The following is a 21085-nucleotide window of genomic DNA, read 5'->3' as shown; positions in this document are numbered from 1 at the left end:
CTAGCAGCAAGAGGACTTGGTCAGGGAGTTCCCATATTCTTCATGTAGAAAGACCGTTTTCATTGGTGTATTTCATGGACTGCCCCCACATGATAATAGTTATAATAATAGTTGTTCTACCACAAAATCGATGGCCCTTTTAAGTGGCTTCGTTCGTCACAGCAGCCACCAGATTTGTTTGCAATTACGTGTGTATTGTAGTTTAGTTGAGGCGCAAACAGTACTTGGGGTGTGTCAGGGGTTGCAGATCCCTTGAAGTCATCCTCTCCCCGCCCTCCCTCCCCACCACACACGTTCATGACCTGCGGCCTCTGGGTCTGTGTTCATTGCTGTTGCCCCTTCCCCTGTGTGAGTTTTTTCACTGCAAAGACCGAGAGCCTGTGCTGCCAGAAACAGTTCCAGCTCCCACTCCACATAGTAGTCGCATTTGTTTTCTGTTTTATGAGCTGGGATGGAGTGGGTGGTGGGCAGTTTGCTGGAGGGCCTCTGCGAGAGTTGCATGTTTATACTTGCTGTGGGGGGACAGGCGGGGAGTTGGCTGGACTTTCAGAAGGCTGAAGCTGAGACATTAAATAGAACTGGATTCCTGTAGCCTTTTTGCAATTATGTATTTTCTCTATCAACAGATACTAAGCTGGTAATGATAGTTAACCTTTATGGAGAACATACCATGTTCCAAATGCTGTGCTAAGCATGTTACGTACAGGTTTCCCGTGGTCTTGTGCGGTGGTCTTATTATTTATACCCATTTTGCTGATGGAGCAGCTGAGGCCAGGAGAGGTGGGGTACGTTGCACAGAACCACACAATTTAGTGCATGGGCCGTACACTGCATTCCAGCCCAGGCACTCTCCATGCACTCAATGGCTGTGCAGTAGGTATAGCTGCTTTCGTGTGGAGTCTGATGTAAAAACAAGGGTTTCTCACAATGAAAAAAGTCTACAAACCACTAACTTAAGCAACCCCTTTAATAGAAAAACAGACCCAAAGAGGGTAATGATTTGCCCAAGGTTATAGAGCCAGTTCAGTTGTATCAAAGAAATTAGAACTTTCTCCCAGTGAGGAAGCCACAGGGAGGGGATCTAGGATCCTTAGATCCCTGGGCCAGGAGTGTCTCTGCAAACTATATGTCACTGTAGCGTTCACTGGCCCAGGCGCCACCCAGGGGAAGAATCCCAGCCCTACACTGCCACCTGCCATCTCCTGAGCAGTGTTGTCTTAGGGATCTGCTGTGAACTTCTAAGGCAGCAGTCCTCCGAACATGCTCCAGGGACCCCTGGGTGCCAGAGACTTTCCAGGAATCCACAGGGTCAGGGCGGTTTTCATAATGAGGTCTTATTTGCCTTTTCTCTCTCAGTATCTCCCAAGTGTCAGGGGAGTTTTCCAGAGGCTGTGTGACTTGACGATGTCATTACTCTGATGCTAACAGGATGTGAGCCTGTGTATTCATGCGCTTTAACATGTTCACCATTTTTATTTCTGATGCAGTTAATATCAATAGAACAACACACATAAACAAAGGCTCTTTGAGGTCTTCAATCATTTTTAAGAGTATTAAAAATGAGAATGGCTCTTCCGAGGTAGGAGACCCAGCCTAGGGGAACAGCCAAGGGCAGGAGGGCTGAGCAAAGGGGGTGTCTTTAACCCTGACCCAGTCTCCTGGTTCTGGCACTGCAGACATCTTCACTCTGACATGGAAAGGCTTGCGGCCAAGCTCACTCTCAGGGAGAAGCAAGAAGCAGAAGCTGCCTTCTTCTTTGGAAGGGGACAAAGCAGAGAGACCTCAAGGACAACTCGTCCATCAGCTGTTCTCAGCCTTGTTCCCCCAAGCCCTTTCTTCCTTGAGTTACAACACAGCCACGGCCCCTGCAGATGGGAGTTTCGATAGGGACTTTCCAGAATGTACGGTAATGCAAGCCAGCTCTTCTCAGCATGCCCAGTGGGCTTGGTGAAATTACCAGAAAGGAAACAGTAGCCTGGAACCCACAGCCCACGGGAGGGATGTTACTGAGAAAGTCCAGGAATTGCTTATCATTTTACCTTCCCATGAACCACAGGCCAGAGAGGTGGGTAGACCAGGGAGAAAGGCTTGAAGAGGTCAGTTTGGGGCTGGCACAGCCTTGTTTGTAGACAGATGGGCACCAGCCACCATGCCAGAGGCAGGAGGATAATCTAGATTTCTGTGTGTTGAGAATATTAATCGGTCTTCAATTCAGGAAACAGAAAACGTTCTAGGTATTTCCAGTAGAAACGATTTAATGTAGGGAATTAGGCACTAACAGAATCATTGGGAGGGCTCAAGGAGCAGGTTCTAGGTGGAGCCTCCAGGAGTGAGTCCAAGGCCAGTGCAGACCTTGTCCAGCCGGGAGCTGCTCCCTCTGAGACAGCCCCGGAGCCGTGAGTTTGAACACACACCCTTGGAGCTGCAATTAGGGTTGAAGCCAGAATTAAGAAGTATTTGCTGTTGATTTCACCCCCAACTACTGCTGCCTGTGAAGCACCAGGAACGTGGAAATTGGACACTGGAATGTTCTGTAGGGGGAAAAAAAAAGACCATGTTTTCATGACCAGGTTTTCAAGCAGAAACAGACAAGGGAGACACAAAGGTGGCCTCTGCCTCACATTCACTTATAGATCTCACGGAACTTCCTCTTAATGGTGAAACCTAAACCTAATCTGCGTCGAGAACCCCAGCTGCAAAGGAGCCTGGGAAATGTAATTTTCATCTTTCCACGTCTTCAACCAAGATGGTAAAGTTTAGGCTGAATGAGCCAATCCCCGGTTCTCAATTCTGCATTTTCTCACATGCTGTGTTGTTTTAGGAAGCGTGGGAATGACTCAAGGCACTATCTGATTAGACTTCACAATTTCCTGAACTCCCTCTTGGATCTCCCCTAACGCAGCTGGGAGATGCACACTTAGAGGTTTAGTAGCCACACTTGGCGCTTTGTCTAGGCTGTTGGCCACAATAGGGAAGAATGGCCAGCAAATCCGCAAATTATGTTTTTGTTTACACTTCAGTCTGCAATGCTGACGATTTAAATATAGCCTTCTCCTGGGATCAGAACGACTGATACATAGAAGTGTGTCACTAAGCCTGCTTTCCAGCCTTCTAATTTAAGAATTATAAAATTAAAAAATATTTTTTGGGAGGATTCAACTGGGCATTTATAATCAAGAGAGATCTTGTAATAGAGGAATGATTCATTAATGGATTGTTGTTCCTTCCTAGACTACAGAAGTCCCCCCACTCACCCACAGAATTCTGACTTCCCACTCTAATTCTTGAAAATTATACGCTAGTCTTTTCTGAACAGAAGCATGACTTAGTCCCTGACTGAAAACCTGAGCGCATTATACTAAGTTAGTGATGCTCGTTCATATTTTAGTCGTTCAGCAAATGTTTAGTGAGGACTTATTATGCCTAGACCCTATGCTGGGCCTGTTTTGGAGAATACAGAGGTGAGGAAGGCATCATTCCTGCCCTTAGAAGGAATAGTCTAGTCAGGAAGAAGAGACATTTATTGCTGGAAGAAAGAGTTCTAAGGGATCTTAGAGCAGGAAGAGAGTTTTGTTTGTTTTTGTTTTTAATTTTTTGGAGAGAGGGAATCTGGGAAGGCTTCTCGAAAGAGGTGGCATTGGAACTTGAAGGATACATAGAATCTGAACAGGCAGAGGTGGGAGCTGTTTATTCTCATGAGGAGATAGGAGTGGACATAGTGGACTGAGTGGGCTTGAAAACCATGCACACTGGTGGCCCAGTGTGTCGGGGTGGCAGGTGTGAGCCAGGGCTGGAGATAGATGGGTTGAGGCTCTGGGCGTCGTCGAAAGCCAGGGCAAGCGACGCTTTGCAGCCTCTGGCCCTCCTCCTCACACCAACTAGTGCACTCAGTGGACCAGCTCAGTGACTCAAACCCAGAGTTTGAGTCTGAAATGATGGAATAGAACAGCAGAATGACTTCCCAAATGAACTGCCTTCATGATTACATCTGATAATTTTGTTTGTCTTTTTTAAAATAAAAGCATCTTTTGCACAAAAGGAGAGAAACTTAAAACTCTGAAGATGACCTCAGCTTTCAGAGATCTGAGATGAGTGACCCAAGGTCGGTCTCCAGTTGATTCCCTGCAGTTGGTTTACTTAGAAGTGGAGGAGAGAGAAGGGACGTCTCGTTCCTGGTGGGAGTACAGCACTTAGCTGCGTGTCAAGGGGAAGGACAGCAGTGACAGCACAGGCCCAGAGTATCAGAGGGAGTGGCTATGTACGGGCGCCTGGCTGCCTGCCGCTGGCCTGGTGCCCGCTCCCTGGCTTAGTATAAAAAGAAGGACATAGGGTGACAGGCATCAGGAAGGGCTGGGAACACAGGGGGAGCTGGGAGGCCAGCTCTTGGGCAGCCATCAGAGAGAACGGCTGTGACGGGCGGGGTTCCAGGGCTGCCTTCCACCCTGACCCGTGGGGTGGGATGAGCTCCATCCATTCTGGGCAGAGCAGGCTGGGTGTCCGTTGAGTCATGAAGCCAAAGACTGGCTGGTGGGGGTTAGGGTGGTGAGGAGGGGGCGCTGTGAGATCTGGTGGGCTGTGAAGTGGTCTCCTGAGGGGGCCCTAGCCGTGGGACACTTGCCAGAACTGGCAGAGGACAAGAGGAAGCCTTCCCTCAGTAGTGAGTGGACCCCACCTCTCTGGCTGAAGCAAAGAGCCGGGTGGGAGTAGAAAGGCCTGGCTGGGGCACGGGGCAGGCCTGAGTGGCCGTGTAATGCCTGGGGGCACTCAGCATCTCCTGTGGGAGTGGCACCCCCTTGTGACACAGAGTGGCTTGTGAAAGCCACCCCCAGAGGTGGCAACTCTGAGACCTTCCTGGACGGCCTCTCCCTGCTTCCATGTGGGTTCTCCATGTCACACAAGTCCCCTGGGACGGTTCCTACCCATAGGATTCAGGGCTGCCACTCCTCTCTGAGCACCAAGCTGGGGGCATCCGTGGCCTGGCCCAGGAAGCGACGTAGGGCCCCTTCAGCCAGGCTCCTGCTGAGGAAGGAATGACCATCAACGACACACCATAGCATGAAATGCGTCATCTCATTTAGCTCGACAACAGTCTTGAGAGTAGGTGCTCCCTGTGTCACAGATGAAGAAAACAAGCTCAGGGTTGTGTTCGTCTGTGGTAAAGAGGAGACAGCACAGCTGCTGTGGCGAGCTGGGTGTGGAGCTGGGTCTGTCAGACTCGGCTGTGCACCCCACTACCCAGCAGGCAGTCTCTGCCTCTGCAGAAAGGGGGAGCCAGAGACCCGGTCTGAATTCTTTGGAGGGGGCAGGAGTCCCCAATTCCATACACTGGTGAACCCCTTCTTTCATAACCACCTAAGGGCCCTCAGGTCCTACTGATGGCCTATGACAAGAATTCCTTCTGCCCTGTAACTAGGATTCTGTGGGATGGGGGGCCATGAGGGTCTCTGTGAACAGAAGGATCAGGCCCCCTCCACAAGGCGAGTAGCCTCAGTGGCCGTCCTCTGAGAGTGTGTGTGCTAAAGGGGGGTCCCCTTCTGCTCCTCAGTGAGCACCCCACCTGAGCCTGACCCTCTCTCTGCTGCCTTGCAGGCCCTTCATGCTGCTGCCCCCCCTGATGGAGTGGATGCGCGTGGCCATCACCTACGCGGAGCACCGCCGCAGCCTTACTGTGGACAGTGGCGACATCCGGCAGGCAGCCCGGCTGCTGCTACCTGGCCTGGACTGCGAGCCCCGGCAGCTCAAGTATGGAACTGGGGGGCAAGGAGGGCCCATGTCCAGCCCCCAGTGACTCCCCAGTGCTCCCTTCTCCTGGTGGCTGGGAGGGGTCAGAGAGCAGGGGCTGCAGTGCCCTCGAGCTGCTCTAAGGCCTGCACATGCCGAGCCTGAGGACTGGAACAGATCTGTTCTGCACCAACGCTGCTGCTCTGTAGGTGCATCTTCTGCAACCACTTGTCTGAAACACAGAGGCAGACGCACATTTGGATTTGGGCAGGAGGGCTCACACAGTCTGACTCCTTGGGATATTTGGGGGAGGGGGCGGAAGTGGGCCTTCTCTTTCCTCTGTTCCTATAACTGCCCCCATTTTCTTGAGCACTTCCTGGGTGCAGGCCCTGTGCTGAGCCCTTTCTTTTTATGTGCGTTATCTTAGTCCTCATGACAACTTTGGAGAAGAAGGGGCTACCAGGCCCATCTTACAGATGAAGAAACTAAGGATCAGGGAGGGATAGTGGCTTGCCCACAGATGATACTCAGCCAGCAGAGTGACCCTGCCCACATTTGAACCCAGGTTCATATGGCCCCCAAGCCTGTGCTCTTAACTTCCTTCCCTAAATACCTGTCTTGTATTGGTCTAGTCTCCTGAAGGAGTTCTCTGGAGAAGGTTCCTTCTGGCCATCTTTAGTCTATGAGAGCCATGCATCTTTTTTTGACCCTCTGCCTAAAACCTACTTATGGCCTCCTCTGTCTCCATGGTGAATGCCCAGACCTCGTGCTAGGATGTGAACTTTCTCATGTTGGCCCAACCATGGTTCCAGACTAACACTGCCTATGGGACATCTGTGGTGTGCCCTCTATAGACTCAGAGTTTAGCTCTGACTGTCCTTGGAAGGTTGGGTTGATAGCAGACAGGACTCTAGGCCAGTTACTCTCTGCCATCTCTGGTCCTTCTGGGCCTCACCAGGAAGCCCTAAGGAGAGAGATGTAGAGGCAAAACCTGGAACTTGGCCACAAAGGCCATTTTATAGGCTGAGGCACAGCCTGCTCCATGTAAAAAGTATACAGCCAAGCGCTGTGGCACGAGCAGGATCCAGCTGCTTCCTCCTCAGGGCAGTCTCTGGATGGGTTGTTTTAGTTTGTTTCTTGACAGTTGACAGCTCTCAAGGGCTCAGAGCACTTCTTAAACATGTTTATACAAAAGCAGAAGTATGTTCTCTTCATGTCACAGAACATGTGAGGCCAATCACTGCAGAAATGACCATCATCCCAGTCCTTCTCTCACCCATCCTCACTCCACACGTCAGCCTGGCCCAGCTGTGTCACATGTGATTGACAGGTAGTGTCCTAGCAGAAAGAGTCCACACACAGTCACATACCTCTGGGTCTCTCCTGGGCAGGCCTGAATGCTGTTTCAGTTCCTTCCGGAGGTTGGATGCCCGGGCAGCTACTGAAAAGTTCAACCAGGATCTGGGTTTCCGCATGCTCAACTGTGGGAGGACAGATCTCATCAACCAGGCCATCGAGGCCCTGGGGCCGGACGGGGTAAACACCATGGACGACCAGGTATGTTCTCAGAGCTCCACTAGGCTGGCTCAGGGACAAGAATCGGGAATTCCCATTTGCTAGAGTTGGTGGCACCATCCCTTCTGCCCTAACCCTGAGACTTGCTCAGCTGTGTGCTTCTGAGAGAGTGGTGGACTGCCTCCTGAATCGTGCCCTGCCTGTTCAAGTGCATGTCAGCGTGGAGACTTCTAGGACCCTTGGAAAACCTTTCTAATGTGGATTCTGCTTCCATGGCTGGAAGGCTGGGAAAGAGTCCAGAGGTGTCAGCTTGGCATCAAGCTGTGGATAATAATCACGAATGTGTGTATTAGAGCGTATTGTGCCCGACAATGTGCCAGGCCCGTAGGAGCCCTTGCCTTCGTGGAGTTAACATTCCAGTGGAGGAGACAGATAATAAGAAACAGAAGCACGTGGAAAATAGAGTATGTTAGTGAACTAAGGAGTAAAATGAAGCAGGAAAAAGCCTAGGAGATGTCGGAGGTGATTTACAAGTTCAGATAGACTTTAACTTGAGTTTTTGTGTTTGTTTTATTTTTCCTGTGAACAGCTAACATTTCCATAGTGTTTACTGTGCTGCAGGCATCATTCCCAGTGCTTCCCATGGATGAACTCACTTGATCTTGACAGCAGCCCTGTGATGCAGTACTATTATTTTCCCCATTTTATACATGAGGTTTTTTGTTCGTTTTTGTTTTTGGCAGCTGGCCAGTATGGGGAACCAAACCCTTGACCTTGGTGTTACAAGGTAGTGCTCTAACCAGCTGAGCCAACCAGCCAGCCCCCATTTTATAGATGAGGAAACTGAGGTATAGACAGGCTGTTTTACCTAAGGTCACACAACTAGAAAGGAACAGAGCTGAGATTAGAAGAATCCAAGCAATCTGACTCCCGGCTCTTAACCACTATGGAATACCCATTTTGGTTACTTGACACTGTTCCATGAGCACTTGCTATGTATGTAATGGCACGCGTGGCTTGGAAGACCACACAGATGCATGGGGAAAGTTAAATGACAGTGGCGGGGTAAAGCAGTGCTCTTAGAGGAGATGACAGTGCGACACGGAGTGTGATGAAGTGTCAAGGGAACCATGAGGCCAGGGTGGACCTTGGAAGGTGGGGCAGGAGCAGCCAGGGAAGGCTTCCAGCTGGAGGGGCTTGACTAAGCCTCGGGGGGGACAAGGTTGGGATTGAGTGGAGGAGTCAGGACAGCCTTCCAGGCCTGGCGGTGAAGGTGTGGGGACATATGTTGAGATGAGGGGTCTGGGGAGACCACAGGGCAGTGTGTGACAGGCTGGGGGTGGGATCTCGCAGAGGCCTCTCCATGGATGCAGCTTCCGGGGCTTTGCAGATTTCGTCCCGGTGGAGTTGTCTTCCTCCTCAGCAATGCAGTGTTGAAGCCACCGACCTTAGGCTGAGACAGAGCTAGGATTTAGTCTGCCACATCACAGCCGCCATGGCATCTTGGACAAGTTACTGCACCTCCGGAGAAGCCTCAGTTCCCTCACCTCGGAGATGGGGAGCCTGCCACGTGGGGTTACTGTGAGAACTCTGCAGCTAGCACATTTAGTAAATGCTTGATAAATGCTCGTTCTGGTTTTGATATCAATGTGATGATTCTTGTTATATTGTTGTCAATAATGATGACAATGATCCCTGGAATCTGTTAATCAGCCTCTTTTTATTTAGGCTCTTTATATGCCTGGAGTAGTTTTCTCCTCACGGGGCTCATAGCCTGGTTGAAACCCCCAATTACATACAGATGTGTGGAGAAGAAAGTCAAGTACATGCAGAGGGCGATGAAACAAAGCCAGATTTCCATTCTGTTGCAGTTGGCTTTTCTCTAAATGCTCTGTCCTGTTTGTTGCCTAAACCCTGGTATTTATAGAATGATCTGTGGATAAACAGTCCTCACCCCATGATTAATCTCAGGCCATTTCTTTATCTCTGGGCACTAGGCAAGGATTTATGAGGTGAGGAGATCTTGTCTACACACAAATAACCTAATAAATAACATCGGGAGGCGCCAGACAAATGCTTGCGGAGACCCGGCTGTGGAAGAGACACTTTCCACCGCTGCCTTCACTATTGCTGGCCACAGAGGAAGAATCCCAGACATGGAGGCAGCCCCGTTAACAGCCCACCTAAACTTAGGGAGGAATGGGGACCCCGCTTTCAGAAAAGCTCCGAACTGCTAGTAGCATGAGATGTTAAATCAAACACTTCTTGACCCTCTCGTGAGACGCCTCAAAGCTTCACAGCTCACTAGACCTGCGTTCCAGTCTGTGACCATGGGTAGTTAATTTCCCTCCTCTGCGCCTCATCTGCAAGACGGGCATAATAACAGAACCTCCCTGATAGGAATATTACGGGATTAAATGAGATACTGCATGTAAATCGCTTAACACAGTGGTGTCCATGCACAGGACCTGGGATGGGTTGGTACCAGGCAGTGTAACCTAGTAGCAGTGATAGTAGTGTTGTTATTGCGATTAGTTAGATCTTAATCAAGGTAAGCTTATTCTATACTAAGCACTTCATGCCTACAAGGCTGCTTCAAAGAGTTCGTGGAAAAATAGAATTGAAAGACAACACGAATCTTTTCATAAACTTTTTGAAGTACCTTCATAGTAACCCACACTCTTTACAACATCCCTGTGAGATAGAGACTGTAGTTCCCAGTTTAAAGATGAAGAAACTGAGGCACAGAGCAGGAAAGTAACTTTTATGAAGGCAACAGCTCCCTGTGGCAGAGGTTGCCTTTGCACCCAAGTCTGCTGCAGGGCCCATGCTTCAGCCCTCAGGTGTCCTGCAGCACTTGTGCTAATGCTCCTACACACCCTTCCAGTGTCACCTGTCCAGGGGGCCTAGGAAGCACAAGGCTCAGGAAAGCTCAGGATGAGTGGCTGGGTCTAGCAGGAGGCCCAGATCTGTGGTTTTGAGGGCAGAGGCCTGTGAGATGTGCAGTGTTGTGTTCTCTTTGCAGACACTTAAGCATCTGCCCTTGACTCACACAGGGTATGACGCCACTGATGTATGCCTGTGCTGCTGGGGATGAAGCGATGGTCCAGATGCTGATTGATGCTGGGGCAAACTTGGACATCCAGGTGAGTAAGCCCCAGAGAGCTGCACCCGGGCCCTAACCCAGCAGGAGACCACCCCAAGGTCTCTGTCAGCCGTACTGGACACAACGTTTGGGACACGGGTAGATGTTTCTCAGAGGCCTAGAAATAGCAGATGCACAGAGATCACAGGAAAGGATTATCCTCAAGATTTAGGTTTTCTGTCCGAGAGGGAGTGAGCTAAGGAAGCAGTTGAGTGGAGATTTGAGGGGAGAGAATGGCCACAATTCTGATTCTATAGCATCTTTCCCCTTTAACCAACCTAATCCTCAGCCATCCCTACCATCCCTAAACACTTCTAGCTCTGCCTCCCTCTGAGGCATAAAGTGCTCCCCCTCTGCCGACTTTTACCCAGTGTAGACATCACTGATTGAATGTCATTTTGAGCCTCGTCCACACAGGGCTTCAGGCAGTCAAATGTAGAATGCACTTGAGCTGACTCCTGTTCACCCTCCCTGTAGGGTACCCTCTGAGATGAGGTGCTTGTATCACCTGCCCAGGAATGTCACTTGCCTGGGAAACACTGTCATTTGGGGTGTTTTCCAGGTTCCAAGCAACTCTCCCAGGCACCCCTCCATCCACCCTGACAGTCGGCACTGGACCTCGCTGACGTTTGCTGTGCTGCACGGACACATTTCTGTGGTCCAGGTGAGCTCCTGCCGGGTGCACAGCGTGTCCCCAGCTTTGCGTCAGTGAGCAGCTACCTCAAGTCAGAGATGCCAGAGGCACTGCACAAGGCCGGGCTCACCAGAGCAACAGGGCAGAGACACATCAGATTTGCCTCAAGGAAAGGGGTTAGTGTGTGGATATGTGTGGCATTTCAGGAGACAAGACCCAGGTCCAAGCAGTACATAGGTCCCATCGGGCCCTCCCAGCATGTCTCTCTCTCTCGGCAACTCGCAGGTGTGCTGCACGCATCTGCCCACGTCCTCACCTCCAGCCATATCTGCCCGACCTTTGCTGTTTCTTCTCCCTCATGAATTCTGTGGCATGGCGTCCTTCCAGTCCTGCCCCATCCCGTGAACAGGCTTAGTCCCTGAGAGCAGACTCAGATTGGCACAGCTCATCTGTAGAGCCAAGTCACATTGTGCCCACCTGGCCAGGCAGCCGTGGCCGGTGTGAGGGGCAGGGGTGGATCTAGAAGTGGAAGCTGTGGGCAGAGCAGCTTCCCATGCCAGCAGGAGCACCAGGGTCCGCAGGATTGTGCAGCACCCCTTCCTGGAATTTCTTATCACACTATTTCAAGTCCTCTGAGGACAGGGATTGTATCTGACTGATTCATCGTGTCAGCGCTGCTATGGGGGACTTAGTAAATGTTTGTTCCCCGGCTGGCTGCCGCACCCTGCCTGCTTTTCCATTACTGTCCTCCTAAGGACTCGAGCAATTCCGACCTCAGCCCAAACTGTGTCTGCAGTGCCGCGGCCTGGACTTGCCTGGACTTGTGCCCAGTTTCACCCCGACGGGCAGGCCTCCGCCTTGGAGTTGGCACAGGCAGTGGGGCCATGCCTGGTTTGTGACTGATGAGCCTCCAGCAGATGGCTGGTCCCCAGACTCCTCACCCTGCTGTCCAGCTAAGGGGTGGGTGGGGTTTCCCTCTGCTGCCCAGCACATGCTCTGCAGAGGGTTTGGCACCCTCCAGAACAGCAGGTCAGAAAAGGTGAGGCAGGAGCCGAAAGTCGCCATTGGAGTAATGCAGGCACCTCCCCTGCCCCAAGGCAAAGCCAGGTCCGGCTCAGCTGGAACTCCGTGGTATCTGTTAACCCTGCCCCAACTGTCCCCTGGCAAGGCCTGCTCTTGCTAGAGTGGGGAGAGGCCATCTGCCATCCTGGACCACACCGTGCTCCAGCCCCACCACGTGCCATCCTGGGCTACTGCTGAACCTCCTTGATGAGAATCCTGAAAGCCCCTGGTTATTGAGCCCCTACAGTGTGTTAAGCATTTTATTTAGTCCCCAGCAGTGCTGCACGGCAAGCCTCTCTCCCCATTTTAGATGAGGAAAACTGAGTCTTGGAGAGTGGAAGTACCTGAACCAGGTCACTCGCTGATCAGTGGCCAGTGTTGGCACCCTACTCTTTCTGACTCTAACACCTGCTGCCTGCCACCCAGAGCCTCAGTTTCCCCCTATAGATTGAGGATGACATTTTCCTCCTGTTCATGTGCATGAGTCCTTAAGAAGGCTGCTGCAGCCAATTTGTGAGAAAGTGTTTAAAAGAGAGAGTAGCTCACAGGTCCTCACAGCTTAGGGGCTTGGTCCAGGGCCACAAGAGTAGAGTTGAAGATTCTAGAAACTCTGAGCCCCGAGGGTAACCTGGAGTTCTAAAGTTCCAGTTCCTCAGCTGCCAGGGTGAGCCACGTCTTAGTCACATGCCTGGAGAGAACCAAAGCCCTGTCCCCCAAAGCCTCCTACTGGCACCTCCTAGGCACCCCCTGCCATGCTAAGGTTGCCCTCCTCCCGTGTGCCCCTGGCAGCTGCTGCTAGACGCTGGTGCCCACGTGGAGGGCTCGGCAGTGAACAGCGGTGAGGACAGCTACGTGGAGACACCCCTGCAGCTAGCATCTGCAGCTGGTAGGTACACTGCTGCCCCGCTGGCAGGGTCTCCCATTGCTGGCAGGCACTGTCCACCCCTCCCTGCAGTGTTGCCCAGGATGGGCATTCGGCCACACACTCCCTGTGGGGAGCCTTGAAACCCCTCTTGCAGGGCACTGGGGGCTTCCCCGGCCCCATCCACCCATGTTTCTGCTGAACTCGGCACCCAGGCAGAACCTGGCAGGGCAGGGGGCCACACCACACCACTGGGCACAGCCAGCCTCCTGTCCCCCATCTCCCTCTCACCTCCGCTTCACCCCTACTGCACACCAGTGAATGTGGAGTTTACTTATTCACGGCGACACCCTGAGTTTGGAGAGTCCCTCTTCTGTCCCCTTTGCTTCGGCATCCCTGGTCAGCCGCCATCTCAGTGTCCTTGGCGTCACCTCTTGCCTTTCAGGGAACTACGAGCTGGTCAGCTTGCTGCTGAGCCGCGGCGCTGACCCCCTCCTCAGCATGCTCGAAGCCAACGGCATGGCCTCCCCGCTCCATGAGGACATGAACTGCTTCAGCCACTCAGCCGCCCACGGCCACAGGTACCTGCCCTGGGATTCCTGCCCTGCGTGAGGCAGGGCACTGAGATAAGCTCTTGGGAGCCTGCATTTCCCCAGTGGGCAGCAGAGGGGCTAGTCCTGGAGACCTCTCCAGAGTCGGGGCCTGTGAGCCTGTCAACCACAAATGTGCGGGTGAGTCCTTGGCCTGCTCAGGGACCCAAGACATTGGAGGCCCAGAGATGCTGGGCAGTGGGTCACCTGGCCAACCTGGAATTGCAGCCTGGGCCCCCGGTGTCCAGGTGGGCCATCCCATTTCCAATAGGACTCTGCCAGGACCACATCACTTCCCATGCTTAGTGGTGGTTCTCCATGGCCTTGGTGTGCTCCAGGGGCTTCTACACAGCGTCCGACTCCACTGTGAAGAGGCTCCTGGCAGCTCTGCGGGAAACCACATCCCGCTCCAGGAGCAGACAGTGGACCTTGCTTTGTGGGGTAGCAGCAGGCTGAGGCCAGAGCCATTAGGCAGCACGGGGCAGGGAGACAAGAGGAGTGGTTATTAGAGAGCACAGAGGGGCCAGAAAAGAAGGGCAGGTAAGTGGAACAGCGACTTCCAGTTCCAGACACCAGACTTGCACTCTTGCTGTCCCCTCCCCTAGAATTCATTTTCTCTGCACCTTTTTTGAGCCCCACACCTCATGTTCACCCCTCTAGACCCACCTCCCCTTTCAGTACCATCTTAGATATCAGGCCCCCCAGGCCCGTCAGCCCCGCTCATGCCAGTGTTGGCCCACATTGTGGCCTCGTCTCCCTGCATGGAGCTTGGGGCAGGCATTGTGATGCTAAACCTCCACATACCAGTTCCTGGCACAAACTAGGTGCTCCATAAACTCCCTGAGCTAGAAAACCAGCAAACGAGGAGAAGCTACTGCAGCCACCTGACCTCAGGGAGGACCCTGGGTCCTTGAGGAAGCCTCTGGGCCATGAGTTGGAGAGGGGTGGAGGGGCACAGCAGGGCTGCTGTGGAGGAGGCTCGGCCTCCAGGGTGACCTCTGGATCCACCCATGCTGCAGCTACCCCAGAGCCCCAAGCCACAGGATGAGAAAGAACCAGCCTGGGGCTTGAAGCTGAAGCCTGGGTCTGAGTCTGAACCTCCATCCAGTGTGGCCTCACAAGACGTGTCCATCTCCTGTATAAATGGCAGTGCTGGGGGGATCTCACAGTGCTAAATGCAGCCGTTCGTGGGAACACACTTTGTTGAGTCTAACGTTCTGTGTATTCGTTTGTGTATGTGAATGGGCTCTGCATAATACTCACTCCACATGACACTCACTCCATCCTTCTTAATGGGAGGGAACAGACACGTTCCCCTGTGCTTCACACACATTTCCACGCATAGTCAAGGGGCTGTTTAGGAGGAACTGCCATGTGTCGGGCTCTGCATTTAATTCCTTCACATCAGCCTCACATGAACCCCACCAGAGGGTGATGCTGACATGCTGCTCTACAGGTGACAAAGCAGTCAGGGTTCAGAGAGGTAGAGCAACCTATCTGAGATCACACAGCCAGAATGGCAGAGCCTGCTTGGCCCCAAAGCCTACCTCGGCAATACCAGGTCGGCAGAAGGACGGGGTCCCCTGCATCTTCCCCCATCTCTCCCAGGCATCTGGGGATGAGGGTTGTTGGGAGCCTTGGCCTGACCTGCCTGGGAGGGGAAGACAGTGAGCCCTTTGAACCCTCAGATGCCCCATAGCGATCCTTCCAGGCCGTGGGGCACTAGAAGGCAGCTCGGCAGGTACTGTCCATCATGGGGACCTCAGGTCTCACCCTCCTTTGTCCCTTGGCCTGCAGAAACGTCCTAAGGAAGCTCCTGACACAGCCGCAGCAGGCCAAAGCAGACGTGCTATCCCTGGAGGAGATCCTGGCCGAGGGCGTGGAGGAAAGCGATGCGTCAAGCCAGGGCAGCGGTGGCGAGGGGCCTGTGCGCCTGAGCCGGACCCGCACGAAAGCTCTGCAGGAGGCCATGTACTACAGCGCCGAGCACGGCTACGTGGACATCACCATGGAGCTGAGGGCACTGGGTGAGGCCACATGGGCGGGCAAACACTTGCACACACACACACATGCAAACGTGCACACATGGTCACTCTTTGCTGCTCTTTGGCAGGCCAGAGAGGGCCCGGGCCTGCAGGGGCAGACAGGTCACAGGGCAGCTTAGCACAGGGTGGTAGCTAGGACATGCCTGCTGTATGGCAAGAACAGAATATGCCCTGGACCTCAGACAGTCCTCAGCAGTGACATGTCTCGAGATCATGGCCCCAGCCCTCTGCCGTCAGACTCCTATCCTCCCTGGTCAGTACCCCGCCCCTGGTCATAGCCCAGGGATGTGTTCACCATGAGCCAGCATGTCTTATTGTTCAGCCAACCTCTCTCACTCCCTGGGTCTGTGAGGCTGTGGACTTTTTGTGTCCTCCAGGGAGGCTAGTCAGACAGACAGACAGACTCGGGTTAGATCCTGTGTTAGCTGCATGCCCCATATCTCCCTGAGTCTCAATTCCCTCCTCTCTCCATGGGTTTGGTGCTGACGATCCTCATCTAAGAATGGGATGACGTTACCAAAAGCACAAGACACGGCACCTGCTGTGAGCCCTCGGCACTTGATAGCAATGTCGTTATTATCACAGGGCCACAACATGCAAACCCCCCAGGGATGGGACAGAAGAACAGTAAGTCAGCCTCAGTGTTGTTTGCTGTAAAATGGGGATATCACTCCCACCTACCATCAGTAAACTGAGGATGCTGTTACCACCTGCGTCATCATGTCCCTGGGGAATGCTATCAGTTCTTTTCTTAACCCATAGTAGGGCTGGGGGGCAAGAAACTATCTCTCTAATTACCAGGAATATGACTTGTTTTGGTCATGACCTTCACACAGCAGTTTCCAATTACTCTATGGCCCTAGTGATACACTCTGGAGAACTGGTAAACAGTAATTATGTTTGCCTGGATGTGCACTGACACCCAGTGATCTCGGTGCTAGAAACCCCTGTGATGGGACTGGGGTCATTTCTGGCTTCTTTATGGGCATAGGGGCCTGCATGTTCCTAAGGGCCCTGCATATTTTCTGGGCTTCCAAGTCTACCTTCTGAGGCCACCCTTCCAGAATGTATGCGTGTTCCCCAGCAAATAATTCTAGGACCCAACAAGCAATGGGGTGACTGTGGGTGCTGGGACCACACTTGAAAATCCCCACGCTGGGCTGACAATGTTCAGAGCTTGGTTCCGTGGGCTTGGGCTGAGGCCATTCCTCCGCCTCATCTGATGAGAGCCTGAAACTCCCCTCTGACCTTCCAGTGAGTCCCATTAGAGTGAATAGAAGCTTTTATTACTGGCTGTGCTGGGAGGGTCATCTGCACACGTCCTGGGGCAGGCGTTCAGGTGGGGCGGGGAGGGGGCTCTGCAGACATCCAGCACATCAGGAGAGCCTGCCCAGAAAAGGGTGTGTTTGTATGGGGAGCGCTTTGCCCCAGGGAATGACTGCCTGCCTGTCCCTGCCTGGACCCAGGCGTCCCCTGGAAGCTACACATCTGGATCGAGTCTCTGAGGACCTCCTTCTTCCAGTCACGGTACTCGGTGGTGCAGGGCCTCCTGCGGGATTTCAGCTCCATCAAGGAGGAGGAGTACAATGAGGAGCTGGTGACCGAGGGCTTGCAGCTCATGTTCGACATCCTCAAGACCAGCAAAGTGAGTGTGGCCCAGCAGCCCCCACCCAACACTCAGAGAACCCTGGTCCCAGAGCCCACAGCTCCAATCCAGACCATGGGACAGATACATAGATGGACACACAGGCAGGCAGGCGCATGGACAGGCCCAGGCACCCCCCCACCCCAACACCCAGACCTGCACTGCCTGGCTGCAGAGGGCAGAGGCCACAGCTTTGTCTGGGCTGGAGCCTGGCCAAAAAAGCCATTTGGGGAATCAGTGATGAAGAAACAGGCAGCTCTTGCCAAGCCTGATCCAGCAGGAACAAAAGATAGTGGCCGCTCTCATCCTGGCCTAGACTTTTGAAATTCGCCGGGCGTATCTGCAGCTGTAAACAGACGGCCGCAGCAGGCGATCTGACAGCCTCTCTCTGACTCTCCCCTGCAGAACGACTCCGTCATCCAGCAGCTGGCCACCATCTTCACCCACTGCTACGGCAGCAGCCCCATCCCCAGCATCCCAGAGATCCGGAAGACCCTGCCGGCCAGGCTAGGTGCAGGCCTGTCCCCGTACACCCCACCATTGCCACACGCCCTCCCCCTCTCCCTCTCCTTCTCACTGTGCCCTCCTTTTCCATTTCCAAGGGCCAAGGCCCTGGCCTCAGTTTCTCTGTTCCTCACCATTGTGTCCCACCCCTCCCCCTGACATACACCTCTCAGCAAGTGTAAGAAACCCCCAGAGGTTAAGTCCTCGGCAATTTCTCTGTATGTTCCCCCTTTCTCCCAGACCCTCACTTCTTGAACAACAAGGAGATGTCAGATGTGACCTTCCTGGTAGAAGGAAAGCTATTTTATGCACATAAAGTCCTGCTGGTGACAGCTTCCAACAGGTAGGCAACCTCAGGTAGCAAAGTCCCAGCCCCAGGGATGTGGGAGCAGCTTGTTTCTGATTCGAGGTGACAGATGTGTTGGAGAAGAGTGACCAGCGGGGGCTGTGTCTGCAGCCTCTGTCCCATCGCAGTGGAGCCTCCACCTGCCCCACAGCAGCATCAAGCAGGCTGGACAGAGGGGACAGTAGGAATGGGGCCCCAAGTTCTCCAGGGGAGCTCTGAGGTGGTATTCTTTCTGGTCAAGTTACTGTTTTTGATTATTAGATAACAAATATTCTGAAATGAATTAATGTTCTGGCCACAGGCATCAGATCACTTGTATGGGTGGTAGCGGAGACAGAACGGGGCTTGGGTCAGCTGTCAGCCTACAACCATGTAAAATGTCACATGCTGAGAATTATTTTGGGAGCATGGCAGTGATTTTTTAAAACGCTCCATTTCCTGGTAGCCAGTCAGGTGACAGATGGTGCTGTCGCCACACAGGGATAGAGAAAAAGTCACACTCAAGACCTGCCTTTTTCTGTCTCCTTTGCTCCAGGTTCAAGACACTGATGACCAATAAATCAGAGCAAGATGGAGACAGCAGCAAAACCATCGAGATCAGTGACATGAAGTACCACATTTTTCAGGTGTGTGGGTCTCGGTGCTGCACTCTGCTGGGAGGACACCCTCCTCCAGGAACCCGCCCTTAGCTTTGGCCATCTGGGCTTGAGGAGGTGGTGGGGCAGCTGTGAGTCAGTCATAATATTCCATTCTGTCCCAATGCCCTCTGTGTTTTGCTGAATCAATGGTCAGGTTAGAGTGTCCAGATCTTTCCTGTGCAGAGGTAGCCATACCGTTATGGGGTTGTAGCTCCAGAGCCCATCTCATGGGTCCTGAGCTCCCGTCATGAGACGAGTGGTCTGGGAAGCCTGCAGACACACGGGCATTCTTGAGAGCTTTCTGGAAATGTAGAGCCCCAGGCTCCAGCCCAGGCCTTCTGCCTCAGCACTGCATCTCCACATGCTTCCCAGGGGGTTGTGGGTCCAGTACAGTTTGCGAAGTGCTGCTGTAGACTGCTTCTCTTTTCCTAAGCATCAGACCCCTGCCACATTAGCCAAGCAGAAAAAGCCACGAAGAGCCCATCCTGGTCACAGAAGATCAAGGTCAGGTCTTCTGGGCTCTCAACTTTGCAGGACATAGAAGGCTATATATTTACAGGGCAGGTGAGGTCTCAGGGAGGAGGTCCGGCTGGGCTTTCAGCTGAGCCCCAGCTGAGTGCTCCTTTCTGGAAAGTGGTGGCTGCGGGGATGACCCATAGGGGCTAGGATTGAGGCCAAGAGGCAGCTGGTGGGTGGGTTCAGGACCTTGCCCTGCACAGGAGGAGTCTGTGATCTAATGGCAGAGATCACAGAACCCACAGTCTCATGCAAGCATGGGAGCCACCATCTAAAATGCTTTAGTTCTTCTCTCATGCTCCCTTTTGTCATTTATTTAGCATTTAGCCATTCATGGGTGGACACGGTAGTACACAGGACAGGGACCCTGCCCTTAAGGAGACAGAACTATGAAATATGGTGACAGTTGTGGGAAAAGCACAGAGAGCTCTGGGGTACAGGCAAGGGGTATCTGCACAAATGTGGGGAGACAAGGGATCCTGGAGGATGACACAGGCTGAGGTTTGAAGGACAAGGGGCAGCTAGCCAGTTAGGACCCCCAGGTAGAGAGACTGTCACCATCACTGACAGTCAGGCCTGGTTCTAAGAGCTTTACCTGTTCCTACTTTAAGCCTCATGACACAGTCCTAGGAGGTGTAGGTATATTATTTTCCCTTCTTGGTAGATGAGGGGTCAGAGGCACAGAGAAGTTCAGTAACTTGCTCAAGGTCACACAGCTAGGAAGGAATAGAGTCAGGATTCAAATCTGAGACATGTGGAAGGGTCAAGTTTGCATTTAGGAAGGTGAGGAAGGGAGTGAAGGGGGCCCAGCTACAACCAGGGGACCAGCTAGGAGTTACTGAGGAATCCAGCCGAGTGACGATGGTGGCCTGGACTGGGTAGTGGCAGTGGGAGGGAGGGAAGCAGACCAGGGCAGAGTGGTGGTGTCTCCCGTTCCCTCTTTTCCGCTCCCTTGATCCAAAATCACTGGGGAGGGTGCAGCTCTAGAAACTAGTTTGGCTAAGAAGCCCAAAGTCCAGGTGAGCTGGAGTGAGTTGGAACAAACAGGTTCCAGATCAGGTGCAGGAGGTGGGTCCCAGAGGGTGGCAGGGATTGGTGGAGAGCCGGGGGTGAGTGCTCATGTGTGAACAGTGGCCATGGCCGGCAGGGGAGGTGGCTCAGGGAAGTCACCATGCCGGAACAGGCTAAGCAGGCCCCGGTAACTTCACAGGGTTGTCAGGAGGGTAAACAGGGACAACACGCCTATTGTCCATGGTGCACATGGGCCTTGGAAATTTTAGCCCCTACCCTTCCCCTGGGTCTCCCACTGAGCTCTAGCCAATCATTCAGACCTGGCCCAGTGCACCAGCCTTGCCCCATGGATTCCCTGCATTTTCTGGGCGCAGAGCTCTGCCATTATGGAGGGTGTCATTTAAGATGTGGCCTCAGACATGGCCCCCTGCTTTCTGGGCTCCCTTGGTGGGGTCACCCTGAAGCCATCAACCCAGGGTCAGGGTTTCCTAACAGAGCCTGAAAGTTTGAGCAGCCCCCAGATAACTCCTTGGCTCTTACACACTGGGGGGAAGGGTTCATTATAGTCTTTGTTTTCTGGAAGAGGAAAACAGTATCTAAGCAGTACTGTCCAATAGAAAGATAATGTGAGATATTGTAATTTAACATTTTCTAGTAGCCACAATATTGTCATTTCAACATGTAAGCAATATAAAAATACCTGAGATATCTTACATTCTTTTCATACTAACTTTTCACAATCCCATGTGTATTTGACACAGCACATCTTAATCCAGAGCAGCCATGTTTCAAATGCTCAGAATCCACACTGTACAGTGGCTCTCATATGGGACAGTAGGTCTAGAGACTTG

General features: G+C 52.8%; 1 protein-coding gene across 2 annotated transcripts in view; it reads left to right on the top strand.

The window, feature by feature from the left end:
• The window catches only part of ABTB2 (ankyrin repeat and BTB domain containing 2), a 163131-nt gene that overhangs the window by 138050 nt on the left and 3996 nt on the right, over positions 1-21085 (top strand). For both annotated transcript variants that reach the window (XM_063094258.1, XM_063094256.1), the window contains 11 exons: positions 5590-5742; positions 7113-7278; positions 10293-10382; positions 10944-11045; positions 12867-12963; positions 13385-13520; positions 15327-15556; positions 17041-17219; positions 17625-17730; positions 17964-18066; positions 18605-18695. In XM_063094258.1, coding sequence (XP_062950328.1) covers positions 5590-5742; positions 7113-7278; positions 10293-10382; positions 10944-11045; positions 12867-12963; positions 13385-13520; positions 15327-15556; positions 17041-17219; positions 17625-17730; positions 17964-18066; positions 18605-18695 — 1453 coding nt within the window. The remainder of the gene's footprint in view (positions 1-5589; positions 5743-7112; positions 7279-10292; positions 10383-10943; positions 11046-12866; positions 12964-13384; positions 13521-15326; positions 15557-17040; positions 17220-17624; positions 17731-17963; positions 18067-18604; positions 18696-21085) is intronic.

This window comes from Cynocephalus volans, chromosome 4 (assembly GCF_027409185.1).
Source record: "Cynocephalus volans isolate mCynVol1 chromosome 4, mCynVol1.pri, whole genome shotgun sequence".
NCBI classification, from domain to species: Eukaryota; Metazoa; Chordata; class Mammalia; order Dermoptera; family Cynocephalidae; genus Cynocephalus; species Cynocephalus volans.
This window is presented reverse-complemented; position numbering and strand designations above follow the sequence as displayed.